Source organism: Stegastes partitus, unplaced genomic scaffold (genome assembly GCF_000690725.1).
Source record: "Stegastes partitus isolate 25-593 unplaced genomic scaffold, Stegastes_partitus-1.0.2 Scaffold86, whole genome shotgun sequence".
NCBI lineage: Eukaryota > Metazoa > Chordata > Actinopteri > Pomacentridae > Stegastes > Stegastes partitus.
The window spans coordinates 154,112-168,203 of NW_007577817.1; the positions used below are offsets into that span (position 1 = coordinate 154,112).

Consider the following 14,092-nt stretch of genomic DNA (forward strand, 5'->3'; position numbering starts at 1 on the left):
TAAACCTTATCACTAAAACTAAATCTTTTCATTAATTGCTTTTTAGAATCAAAAACATCTCAGATGTATAAAACACGTACTTACAGGTTAAAGGAAGGAAAGACCGTTACAAAATTTGGACTAGGTTTGATGTACTGTACAGGGCTCTTTCATGGTTTTCTGCCTTGCTGATAACCATACAGGCTTCTATTCACTGGTTCTTAGTTAAAATGTAAATGTCTCCCAGTACAGAGGAGGATTGTACTCTTTACTTTGACATTAATCCACCTTCATTTATTAAGACAGTGTCTGTACACACGATGCCTAACGGTTTCAACCAAGCACCATGAACGACAAGAATGCAGCTTTTCATCCTACTCGCCAGCTCATTACCACGCACTGCACCACAGAAAGGGGAAATAATCTGAGAAATGTACTGCTGTAATCGGGTGGAGTGAAAAGCTGCAGACTCCCCGGCCTGAGAAACACATGACTGAAAATCACTGCTGTAGCCATTCGGGGCGAGTCAGTCCTGCTGCAACCGCTTCCGCCAGGAAAATTTCTGCGAAACTGAGCCATTGTGTTGTTTGTGAGCCACGTGGACTGAAGCGAGACTATTTTATTAACACAGCGAGTGTAGTTCATTAACACAAACATTTTTTTTGATCGCCAATTCAACCCATTTCGTTATTTAAACAGTGTAAACGCGTGGCTATGAAATGCAGAATAAGATCACTCTCGTGTCGCATTTCCATTCCGCCATCACGAGGGAAGTAGGCCAGCGTCCACAGATTTGACATTAGTCACACGTTTCAGATGAGAGTGATTGGCAGACGGATTGGGCCAATCGCCGATCAGTATTTGAACATCTGATTGGTCAAAACGTGTGTCTGTAAAGGGTGGTCGGACGTAATAGCCAATAGAGATTTGAGCTGTGGAGAAAAGGGCGGATCCTGTCACAGTATAAAAGACAGCGTTGAGCCGTTACGCACCCACTTCAAGAAAGCTTAAGCCGTCTGAATATTTGTGTGTGTTCTACCTCCAGTAAATATGAGGGAAATCGTGCATCTTCAAGCTGGACAGTGCGGTAACCAGATTGGTGCCAAGGTAGGTAGAATTACGTTTGTGTTTTAAAGTCTTAGCTGAGCTGTTATACTAAGAAACACCGTGTTCTTTGTGGCCGGTGTCGTCCCAGAAACCACACCCTGGGAATATCAACGTGTCCTACTTTTGTAAATTGCATTCGAACCGTTACTTTAATGGCTGCTACATTTTAAAGACGTTTATACATGCGGATTATGCCGATGTATAAGCGAATAAAAACTATTAAAACAAAATGGGCATGTTTAATTTTATGTCCTTGTAATTTAGCCTAGTCTTTGTAGTAATTTTAAAAAAAAACTCTTTGATATTAAAGCAAAGATAACATTCGGGAACATGTGTTTGTATATATAGTGGCAAACTAGCTTTGGCTAAAAATCAGCATTGTTCTTTCGCCAGATGAATACCCAGCAATGCGACAAAAGGAAGTAACTTGACTTATTGGCTAAAAAAAAGACTCAAAAGAAACCCTGGCAATGCAGTGGTAAATTGTCGATGTGTTAGGCTGTCTATGGGTGAAACGTTTTTTTTTTTTGTTTTTTTTATCGTCGTTAACGGTAATTGTATGCAGATTTTGTAACGCTGTTCCCGGTTCATTGAGGCCTACTTGGCAGCGCTTATTGAGCGGCGCCCGGCTTCTGTCTGGACAAGGCGGTTAGTGACGTAGTAAAGAATTTTCAAATTCATAACCACTGCAGCCAATAGGGGGTGAGGGCGCGCGCGCCTATAGCAGCACGGCGGGAAATTAAGTCAACTGACTTTATTTTAAATGCTATTTATAAACCAACTGATACATAAACTAGGACCGGGCACATTGAAAGACTATACTCTTAATATTACCTAGTCTATTTCTCTTTAGAGCTAACAAAGGTTTGTATAATTTGTGTTTTACAGTTTTGGGAGGTGATCAGTGATGAGCATGGTATTGACCCAACTGGTACTTACCATGGTGACAGTGACCTGCAGCTGGACAGGATCAATGTCTATTACAATGAAGCCTCTGGTAAGTAAAACACTTTATACTGGAAAACTCAGACTTTATTGCTCCCCCCTCCTTCTTGAATTTTATTTTTTTATTTTTTCCTTACCTATTGCCTGCTTTTTGTAGGTGGTAAGTACGTGCCCCGCGCTGTGCTCGTGGATTTGGAGCCAGGCACTATGGACTCTGTGAGGTCCGGACCTTTCGGCCAGGTCTTCAGGCCAGACAACTTTGTTTTTGGTGAGTTATTTTTCTTATGTGCAGATTAAAGAGGGAAAAAATCTTATGTATGGTGAAATTGAATCTGGATTCTTGTTTTCCAGGCCAGAGTGGTGCTGGCAACAACTGGGCCAAGGGCCACTACACAGAGGGTGCAGAGCTGGTGGACTCTGTCCTGGATGTGGTGAGGAAGGAGGCAGAGAGCTGTGACTGCCTGCAAGGCTTCCAGCTCACACATTCTCTGGGTGGTGGTACAGGCTCTGGTATGGGTACCCTGCTCATCAGCAAGATCCGTGAAGAATACCCCGACCGCATCATGAACACCTTCAGCGTGGTGCCTTCCCCAAAAGTGTCAGACACAGTTGTTGAGCCCTACAATGCTACGCTATCAGTCCATCAGCTGGTCGAAAACACAGATGAGACCTATTGCATTGACAATGAGGCCCTCTACGACATCTGTTTCCGCACCCTCAAACTTACAACCCCCTCATACGGTGACCTCAACCACTTGGTGTCTGCAACCATGAGCGGTGTCACCACCTGCCTCAGGTTCCCTGGGCAGCTCAATGCTGACCTGCGCAAGCTGGCTGTAAACATGGTGCCATTCCCTCGTCTGCACTTCTTCATGCCAGGGTTTGCCCCCCTCACAAGCAGAGGCAGCCAACAGTACAGATCACTTACTGTGCCAGAACTCACCCAGCAGATGTTTGACGCCAAGAACATGATGGCTGCCTGTGATCCACGTCATGGCCGCTACCTGACGGTGGCTGCCATCTTCCGTGGCCGCATGTCCATGAAGGAGGTGGATGAGCAGATGCTGAATGTGCAGAACAAGAACAGCAGCTACTTTGTTGAATGGATCCCCAACAATGTCAAGACCGCCGTCTGTGACATTCCTCCTCGTGGCCTCAAGATGGCTGCCACCTTCATCGGCAACAGCACTGCAATCCAGGAGCTGTTCAAGCGCATCTCAGAGCAGTTCACTGCTATGTTCAGGCGCAAAGCTTTCCTCCACTGGTACACTGGTGAGGGTATGGATGAGATGGAGTTCACTGAGGCTGAGAGCAACATGAACGACCTGGTGTCTGAGTACCAACAGTACCAGGATGCCACTGCTGAGGAAGAGGGAGAGTTTGAGGAGGAGGCTGATGATGACCTGGCCTAAATTTATTGTTTAATTGTTCTTCCAAAGTTCCACTGTTCAGTTTTTCCATTTGTAACCCCTCGTCGTCAAGTTTTCTGTGTTCTGAATAAAAGTTCCACAGCATAACTGAAGTTTGTTGTGTTTTTAATGATTTTATATCCTCTTAAATTAACTTAGAATCATGTTTTAAGTAAAGTGGTATAATTTTGAGTGCTCTACTACACTGTACATAAAGTGTAGCTGTAACAACACTTCTACTGAAAGAGTCATTGCTTGGAATAAATGCTGCAGAAGTATCCTGCTTAACATAGCATTTCTTGTGTAGTCCTCTTGAATAAGTTCAAAATGACAACTGTTAAACCTGATGTGCCTATAGGGCCATATACAGCAAACTGAGCACCTCAAAAGCTTCAATGAACCATAAAGTTTAGTGCGCTTAAGCCTGATCTACTAGGTACTTTCCACTGACTACATGTAACCTTGGTGCGCAGCTTACAATGGCAAAGATTAATTTATAATACCTGATCAAAGTTCACATACTGCTGCACAAACAACATTGTTAGCTTTCGGTTTTCACCAGCATGTGACCTGGAATGGCTTAAATACATCACAAGTTTGTACATCTGACCTCCAGAACAGATGTGAATTACAAGTTGTATGTGATACGTGAGCAATACTGATGTACAGTTTCTATAGAGGTCGACTCTATTCCAGCATTTTTCCTATGGCAGCCCACTCTTGCAGAGTTTCTGCCTGTAGTCACTAGGTGGCAGTATTGACTAAGCCATTCTTTTCAACAAGAAGTAGGTGAGGATGCCTATGGCCAGTGCCAGCAGTGTCCACCAACAGGCTTTCTTCAACTGGCCTTCCAAGTCCTGCTTCTGTCCAAAGCGTGATACAAAACCACTCTGTCAGAAACACAAAAGTATAGTTTTTAAGTTTAAGATGAAATGGCAAGTCTGAATGTAACATTTCTGACACAACTTGGCTTGTAAAAGCTACTCTCAACCAAAATTTTGTGTCATCGTGTCTGAAATTGGATGTTGATGTACAAGTTGCACAGCTGAATGAGCAACCAGTTAAGTTGGCAATTTGGACAGACAATTTACAAATAGTGAACAAGGGTCTCAACAGCATTTAGTTTATTTGTAAAACTTAAAGGTTGGTTCCAATTTATGCATAACTAAGCATAATATGAACTTAAATCTCAGGAGCCTACCTATCCATCCTTAATGATATGCTTGAACAGTGCATTTCCTAAATATTGTATGTCCTAATCACATTACCACATACTCTTTCCCTGTGTAAATATGATGAAGCTGCAGTGTGTGCCGTGCTCAAAGGGGGCAATCACAAGGCACAGAAATGGAACGAAAGGGGTTTTAGTAGAGTGTCATAGCTAAATTCTGCCCCAGGTCTGCCCTGGCAAGTTAATCCAGTTCTGACAACATTGCATGGGAAGTAACAAAATGTCCACATTTGAGGGGATCTAACAGAGCAAATATGTGAAATGGAATTCTGTGTGCAACTCTTAGCTTTCCAAACTCTGAATTTATCTAAAATAATTGGTTCTAGTGGGCAGGACTGGTGTTTCAAAGGTCATTTCTCTAATTTTACATAACAAAGTCTATTCACTAATCGCAGAGAGCACTACACAGACTGGAAACACATGCACGTACAGGTGAACAAACATTTCATGGAGTTTAGAAGAAGTAGCTTTGAGCCATGTAAAAGTGAAAGACGCTATAAAGTAGCACCATCATGCTTCAGTTTAAAGTGGTCTTTTTATTGGAGTCTGCCTCCATGTCTCAGACTTTCATTACATCCAATAACAAATCACTGAATAATTCTTGTTGTTAGTCATGACAGAGCAAGGTTGTATGGATTTGAGCTATTAAAAATCAGTAATTTGTGGTGGTAATTGGTTATTTAAAGTTGTTTAAATAAACAATAAGTCCTTTCTGAACAGTCCTAACTTATGTCACATTTTTCTCACTGTGGGCTTATTTTTCTCTGCAATACAAAGTCCTGCACTTCAGTGGAAACAGCACAACCATGGCTGCAAGCAGAGAGAATTCAGAATTGTTGTCTGTGCTGTATTTATAGTACCACAAATCATAAAAAACACTAGGAATCAACTTGTCAACATTTTTCCAGTATTACCAACACTCAAGAAAAATGGCAATTCTACATGTTGCTGATAAATTTTAATTGGTTCCACACTTGTCTCCTATATATTCTACAAAGACACGGCCTGCAGTTCAACCAAGTTCAGCTAAAAGATTATTGTCATGCGACTGCTGGTCGTAGCTAGATATTATATAAAGGATAACTGGCCCTCTCTGTAGATGTAGATATTACTTACCCATCCTCCCCTGTCTCGTATCTCAGGGCAGATGACCCTGTCCACATAGGCCCCCACACATTCCTTCAGCTGGGGCAGGACCACCAACATGCCCCTCTCATGGCAGTGCAGAGCCATCTGGCCAGCCAGCACATACACTGACAGCACTGCACTCCAGGCCAGGTCCCTGCGTCGTCCCGCAGGGACGGGGGGAAAGAAGTGCTCATCCAGGATGCTCATGAGCATGGGACAGGCAGTGTTCTCTGTCACATCTTGAAAGACGCGAGGCCAGCGTCTGAAGAAGATGGGAAAGCGCGTGAGGAGCTCATCGCCGGCGTGGCGCAGGGCTGCTGTGCAGGGTGTAGGGGCAGGACCCATGGTGCCATCAGCACCCCCTCTGGTTACATAGTCTATGTAGTCATGGGCCATCAGAAAAGCCTCTCTTACCAGCGGGTCAGGACTGTTCAGGCCCAGTCTGGCCTCTGGCACCTCCAGTTGACACATGGGTGCCTCTGACTGCTACTTCACTAATCACCGAGCTGTAGTCTCATCGGGCCAGAGATAACAGCTGAAAAACCAAGCAGCAAAACCATTATCAGTCCCACCTGTCTGCCATGATGCTGTTAGTGTGAAATTTGTAGAGAAGAGGAAATAAGCACCAGTACTGTGTAACACTTGTACTGTAATTTGAGAAAATAAAGTATCTATAACTCACCTCATCTTTAGTAAGAAAGACAAGTGGTACGAGGGTACACACACACTAGATGTACAAAAACAGGGAGCAGGTAAAGGAGTGTTGTGGTCCAGAGGAGTGTGTGTCTGTATGTGTTGCAGTCAGACCGAGTCACCCAGTCCCCTCATCAGCTAAATATAGAGCCCTTGTTGGAAAACTGACACTGATCGTATGCACAATCATAGCCATCTGCACACACGTCCCCATTCCAACACAAGCCACAAGGCTAAATAAAGAGCACAGAGGATCTGCAGACCGAAGAGAAACAGGTTAGCTTTGCAGTACAGGGACAATTAATTAGAGACAATGCTGCTGATGGGTTACAGCTTTCAAAGAGGTAGAGAAGTTTGTCACTTTGCATATCATCAGGATTTGTTGCAGAGAATATGAAACTTTTGGTCTGGTGACGTTGCTACATTAAAAAGCTTTTTTATAAACCTTTAATGTTTCTTTACATATGACCATTATGGTGACTGAATTTCACTTTAAACCGCGATGTGAGGTTTATTATTATTACCTTCCTACTTACAGCGGGACTCAAATTGACCAGGAACTGGATTGAGCTAGAAACACAAAACTTAGGCCAGTAACTGGAAATGATGTGCAAATGATTCCCATGAAACATGAGTCCAATCAGCCAAACGGGAGAGCTGCAATTAGGGCCAGAAATGCTGCTTTAGAAAGGCCATGTCCCTCTCACCATAAATCCAACTGGCTTTAAAATGGACTCGCCTCTACATTTCTATTTACTCTACAAAAGTCCTCATGGACATCAAAAACCATCATGGTAAATTTGTTGCTAATTTGCACAGTGTAGATTGTGTAGATTACAGGAAAGTGAAACATATCTAGTGTATTTTTCTGTATTAACAACGAATTTGGTATATAGCATTGTAGGACTGAGCTATATAATTCTACTTTATATGGACAACTTCGGTCAAAAAATACATATGGAATATAAGGTCAGATGCTACTTACTACATGGACATTTTGTTGAATTTCACTTGGGGCTGCTTGGTGGTTAGCACCGTTGCTTCGCAGCTAAAAGATCCCTGGTTCACGTCCCTGTTAGAACACCCAGGATCTTTCTGCGTGGAGTTTGCATGTTCTCCTCATGCAGCGTGGGTTCTCTCTGGGTTCTCCGGCTTCCTCCCGCAGTCCACAAACATGCTGAGATTAACTGGTGATTCTAAATTGTCAGTAGGTGTGAATGTGAGTGTGCTTGGTTGTCTGTCTCTAAGTGTAGCCCTGTGATAGACTGGTGACCTGTCCAGGGTGTCCCCTGCCTTCGCCCTAAGTCAGGTGGGACAGACTCCAGCCCACCACAACCCTAGTGAGAATTAAGCGGTGTATAGATAATGGATGGATGGATGGATGGTTGGGTTCATTTGTGATTTCATTTGGGGGTTTGAGCCCCCCCCCTTTTCAGGTCTGAACCTGCAAAATGCTCCTTGTGACTATATTTTTAATTTGCATTTGTGAGTTTAATGCAAAATGATCCCTTTGCTGTAGTAATGGCCGATGAGAAGGGTGGAAGCACTGTACTTAAGAACAATTGTAGGTCCTTGAACTTGTACTTCACTATTATCACGCCATGCTACTTGTTACAGACTGAATCACTTCATGGTGTATAAAGCAGCTAAAATTAACTTCGCTTTGACCATCTGCAACACTTCAAATCTGCTTACACATATGCATGTATATTAATTTTACTGAAGGATCTGAATATTTTGTCCACCAATGCCAAGCTTATACTGAGCCATATAGAGTTTGTAGGGGAGCAAACTATCCCAGTTTTTTTCTTAATATTAACTTACAGTAATGATCTCTGTGGGGACCAGTCCACAAATTATATGGGCCTGATGGCACATCTCACAAAATTTTAAAACAACACAATGATTATCTAGTTTCTTAGTCAACATTTAGTTTTAAACTCCCGACTAATGCAAACTGGAAAGCATAGGACTCACACTATAGGTTTACTTATTCTTAGATAGTTTTCCTTTACTACAGGAGACAGTTATTCAAATTTCAACTAAAACCACATTATTCACAATCATGATCATTGTCTTTATTAATATTTGATATTCTGACATGTTGTATCATAAATCTAAAATGTTGAATGGTGTTCAAAATGCAAACATTTTGCTTCTATAACATGTTGTCTGTCAGACTAGTAAAAAAAACAAACAAACAAAAGAAAAAAAATTCAAAATACACATCACTTTGTGGTTATTTTTTATTTTATTTTTTTTCATTGTTTATTTGATGTGGACATCACAATTACATTGGACAGACCAGATGCATTGTTTGAGTGTTTTAACACATGTGCTAATTCACAACACTTGTCCACAGGAGGCTTTTGAAATGATTAAAGTAATAAAAGTTTTCTTTAAAAAACACAGTGTACAATAACATTACAACAGTAAAAGAGAGGCAGTTTTTCAGGTTAAACATATATAAGTTACAAAGCAAAGGCAACATGGTCAAGCAATCAACCGGTTAAAACTATTCATGTGAGCACTGTTGTTTTGATTTTAGCCATTGTTTGAGTCCTTTGTTAAAAACATTACTGTTACTCTCTAGTTTTAGATTAGTGTAGACAGTTCCAAAGTTTTGCCCCCTTTACACACAGAGCAGACTGACAGAATGAAGTCTTGCATTGTGGGACAAGACATTTACCACTGGTGGAGGCTGGTGTGGTGGCTCTGTGGTCGCTCTGACGCCTGGTGGCCAATTCAGAGTACAGTGGTGATACACGATTAATGTTATGTGTACTGTGCATGTTGTACTATACACAAATGTAAGTAATTAACAGGGGAGGTTTCACAGTGATATCTATTCGTTACAATTTTTACCTGTAAATAGTGGTTTCCAAATAGAAACGAAGGGAATTTAGCAAAATGATATTTTTCACCTAATCCCTGTCAAAATCTTCATTTTAGTACCACTTACCAGGTCCCAGCTTTATTCCTGTCTATATTCTGAAGGTGTTTACAGAGGATGTTGTTCATATATCATTCACAGCCTGATTTATAGAACATTTTCTTTCTTGCTACCTGTTCCTTGTGTGGACAGGTATAATTCACAGTAGCACGCCAAAATAATTTTTCAGTGCTGTGTGGTAAAAACAAAGGCCCATTAACTTCTGATGTATTAGGGTTATGAAGGTGGAGGCAGGATATCTCAGAATCTGGATGAGAACTGTCGTCTTTCTATCATTGACGCTTACAAAGTGCTGCAAGACATGTATTTCACCACATGGGAGCACTAGAGACACACATCCTCTCATTTACCATTGTGTGCGTGTGTGTGTGTGTCTGTGTGTGTGTGTAATTTGATAGCTCAGATTCATTGATTTGAACTCATACCCACTTGTTTACGATGAAAATTAAAATAAAAGCATTTTGAGTGCTGTCTCACATGTGCAGGCAATTGAACTATTCCCACACATTCTGCAGCATGCTTATTTCCAATATAATGTTAAAAAAAAATGCAATCATGGAGAGTCATTCCAACTAGATTCAAGTAAATGTTTTTAAATGGCGGGTGATTCCCTGTGAGAGGTCTCCCACAGACTAACACTCAGGCACGCATGGCTAAATCTACATTGTCCTTTAAGTGTTTGCTCCGCTTTTACAAAATGGCTTTATGCACCACAAGAGGATCAATCAAATGCTTAGTGTATAGCATTTATATTCATCATTAATATACTGATTTATAATGGAACAAAGACATGATCAAGTGATACCATTAGCAGCTCTATGTTCTCTGACCATCTGGCAGAGCATACATTGTGAATGTGCAAGATAAAGCTAATCATCCAGAAATAACCCCAACCCTCTTGCACGTGCACACACACATACACACACACACACACACACACGCATGCCCACACACACACACCAGATGTACAATCCGGGTGAGTGTGTAAAATGGCTACCTCATTGTTCCTCATTGCTGAACCAGGAACAGAGGAAGTGACATGGTAGATAGAGGCTCCTATCAGGCCTCTCATATGCTCCTGTGGCAACGTCTGTAAGCAGGGAACACTTCCTGCCTCCAGTTGAAAGGTTTTCGATCTGGCTACAGATCCAGTGTACTGGTAAGGAGTGTTTTTCAACTTAAATACTAAACAAGAGCATGCTAACATGCTCCTGTACATGCTGGTGAGGAGCAAGTATGTTTACCATGTTTGGTGTGCTGGTTGTGTGCCTGGCACACAACTACACATAGAAAGAGAGTTACATGCAGTAACTACTATTCTTCTTTTGGCAGAAATTTTTTGTAGAGCCATTTCTCTACAACTGTTGTTTCCACAGCACAAACACCCTCCATACAGCCACAGACAAAGAGGTAGTTCTGATCAACCACAAAATGTTTACACTGATTTTGTTGCAATTCAAAGATTTCGTATTATCGTCACATAGACCTTTGCTTTTAGAAGCAAATAATGTGTTTTTACATGTTATTAATAGTTATATGTAGTAACTACACATTATCTGGCAGAACTTGATCACAGAACCATTTTTCTACAGCTGTTGGTCCCATAAAGATGAATTTTAACAGCACAACCACCCCTCATTCAACCACATACAACCAAGTAATTCTGACCAACCAGATTATGATTACCCTGATTTTATAGTGTAATGGTCTTTAAAAAGTGTACAGAAAACTTCATTTGATGCATATATTTTACACATAAATAAAGAATGTGTTTGTACATGTTTTCATGTGTTAAAGTGTGTATGATTTGGGTTTAGTTGCAGATTTAGTTGAAGCTCTTGTACAGACTTTTTAGGACTATAGGAATGAAGCCTACAATGAAGAACTACTATGGAGATACAAGCAGTACCAAGTGCTGAACAAAAAAAATGTTCTTGTTCTGCTCAGGACACCCACAACATAAAAATCTTACATGTATTTACCTTATGTAATTTAAATTGTACATATATTATAAGCTTTATAAGCACCTAAAAAACCTAACTTTTTAATCAACTGAGGGTTACATAATAAGCTTATGAAACTGTATTTGAGTTTTCATGGGTACTTCTACATGCCAGTCTTGTCTGCATAAGCAAATGGTAGGAGTCGGTGTCCAAAACAATGACTGTTTGATACATGTTGTTCTTCTTATGGTTTAAATAAATTGAGCAGAGGGAAAAATAAAATAACTACAGCGTATTACCAAGAATAGTTGAACAGATAGCTTTAACCTTGAATTAAGGATTGAGTTGATAAGGACAGGCCCATGCAGATAAACAGCATTACCATGGTTCACAGCCCTCTGTTCCTAATGAATACAAGGATTCTGTTTCTGATATTTAACTTAAAGCATAACACACACACACACACACACACACACACACACACACACACACACACACACACACACACACACACACACAAATGCACTCCTGATACAGAGCTGCAGAGGAGTTTTAACTGAAGGCTAGAGTGATAAGTAAGATGAGATGTGCAATTGCCAAAGAGCAAATTCATTCACTTTGCAAAGCACAAACAGTGCAGTCTTGTCCTGCTCAGTGGAACAATGCAGTTTGTGTGTGTGTGAGTGTGTGTGTGTGTGTGTGTATGCGTGTGTTTGCCTGTTATCTTTAAGCAGCACAAGAGTATCTCTCTCTCTCTCAGGAAGTGGTTTATCAACATCTACACAGAAGTTGAAATGCACTTTGAAGTTCCTACCCACTGCAAAAAAAAAAAGAGAGAAAGAAGAAGCTCCAATAAAAGCTGCAAGGTGACAAAGAAAGGTTGAACAAAGCCGACGGATGAAAACCGACCTCCTCCTGCTCCTCCCCACCAACCTGCAGTCAAACAATCGTGATCTCTACGCCTCTTTGTTCAGAACTCCCATCAGTCTCGCAGTGGGAGGTGTGGTCAGAAAGAAGAGGAAATTGCTATGAATTTGTGGATAATTGAAAACACCTATATCCCCCTGTGTCTCCATCTCTACCTGCTTTAAAAACCTCCACACCCCTTCTTCCTCCCCGACGTCCACCTTCTATACCAATACACTCCTAATGGCACCCCTTCCCCATCCTGTCCTCCATCTCCCACTGGACTGAATTGATGCAAACGATTGCGCGCCCATTTGCTGTCTGGAGGAGAGGTGACCCACTTGTGTGGTTTGCCCGCTGTCTCCTGCCCTACCTTCTCCCAATTGCAGGTATTGATGCCTCACCATTGTTTCCCCCCTGCCCAGGGGGTGGAGTGGTTTGTGGGAAAATTGGGGGACCCCTCAGGTGTTTGATGGCTTTTATCGATTCACACCAGACACTCCAGCTCCCATTTACCCTCTGCTACACCGTGCAAGCTTTTTAGATAGCAGCTGTATCTGCAGAGATGGCTATTGTTAAGTGGTATTATTCCCTTCTTCTGATGCATAAACACTTTTTTCCCTACATTAAAGCTGGTCTACTTTCAAATGTCTCTCATTAATTGCAGAGTCTGTTGTACAGTAACAAGAAATAAACAACCTCTTTTCCTCTTTAACATTTCAGGAATTCAAACTTACACAAGAAGCAACCAGTGAAACAGATATTTATAGAACACCAAAGCCATTTGACTTCAAGAAAATGTTGTTGAAGCTGCAATTGAATATGTTGTAGTTCTGTCTGAAAGTCAGTAAATGTAAACTGTCTGTTTGTGTGAAGGTAGCTTGAGTTTTTGATATAAGGACAGTAGGTGAGAGCTTGAGCATAGCAAATGATGTGCAGTGCAGTCCTTTAAGGTCAAATAAACGGTATAAACACAGAGGAGGTCGCGTCCTCCTGCTGTACAGAGTGAAGATTTCCTGGATACAGTCGCTGCTGGTGAAGTCGTGGTCTGAAGGTATGTGACATGGACTGAAGCAGCTTTACAGTTTTTAAGATAAGTCAAGTTTGTGTTTTGTAAACCAACCAGGTATTATCTAAATAAGACTACAACAGTCTAACGTGAGTTACATGAAAACAAGCAGGAGATCAGCAGCTTGGGTGTTTTTTATTATCTTAGATGATACTAAGCATCTGAGTGATCACATTCTATCTAATGAAATGTTCTGCTGAGCTTGGACTGGAATTTGAAACCAGAACTGTGGTCCAGACATTAGTTCTGCATCACAGACTGAAGGATTTTAGAAAGAGAGGTGAATTACTGAAACTATTGTGATGAGAAACTGTCAAATGTTACTGTAATCTGATTACTGGGTATTATACTGTCAGAACAAAAGGCTGAACTTTTCTTCAGCTTCCTCTAAAGGGCTGAATTATTGAGTATCAGGAAGAATCAGAATCAGTTTTATTGACCAAATATGTGACTACAAACAAGGAATTTGACTGCAGTGTTTTCTTTGCTCTCAAAGTACTTAGAGTAAAACACATGCATTTAAACACGATCTACAGGGATTGAACTACATGTACAGCTATAGATATGTGTAAAACAGCATGTTGAAAGTGAACCAGAGTTTAGTGCAAAACACAATTATTACCATTAAATACAGAAGGACAACAGTCTAATGAAAGAGAGATGACAGATAAATAAAAACAGGTTTGTGATATAAAATATACACAGTGGTTCAGGTTCTGCAAGGTTCTC

General features: G+C 41.2%; 2 protein-coding genes across 2 annotated transcripts; one reads left to right on the forward strand and one right to left on the reverse strand.

Moving 5' to 3' along the window:
* Positions 1-952: 952 nt before the first annotated feature.
* LOC103353845 (tubulin beta-1 chain) lies at positions 953-3,548 on the forward strand. The gene is made up of 4 exons (XM_008277006.1): positions 953-1,086; positions 1,975-2,083; positions 2,189-2,299; positions 2,383-3,548. Exons 1-4 carry the CDS (start codon positions 1,030-1,032, stop codon positions 3,441-3,443), a joined length of 1,338 nt encoding a protein of 445 aa, XP_008275228.1. The 5' UTR covers positions 953-1,029; the 3' UTR covers positions 3,444-3,548.
* Positions 3,431-6,588, reverse strand: bcl2l16 (BCL2 like 16). The gene is made up of 3 exons (XM_008277005.1): positions 6,482-6,588; positions 5,788-6,334; positions 3,431-4,330 (listed from the first exon to the last, which is right to left on the reverse strand). Exons 2-3 carry the CDS (start codon positions 6,268-6,270, stop codon positions 4,202-4,204), a joined length of 612 nt encoding a protein of 203 aa, XP_008275227.1. The 5' UTR covers positions 6,271-6,334; positions 6,482-6,588; the 3' UTR covers positions 3,431-4,201.
* Positions 6,589-14,092: the final 7,504 nt, after the last annotated feature.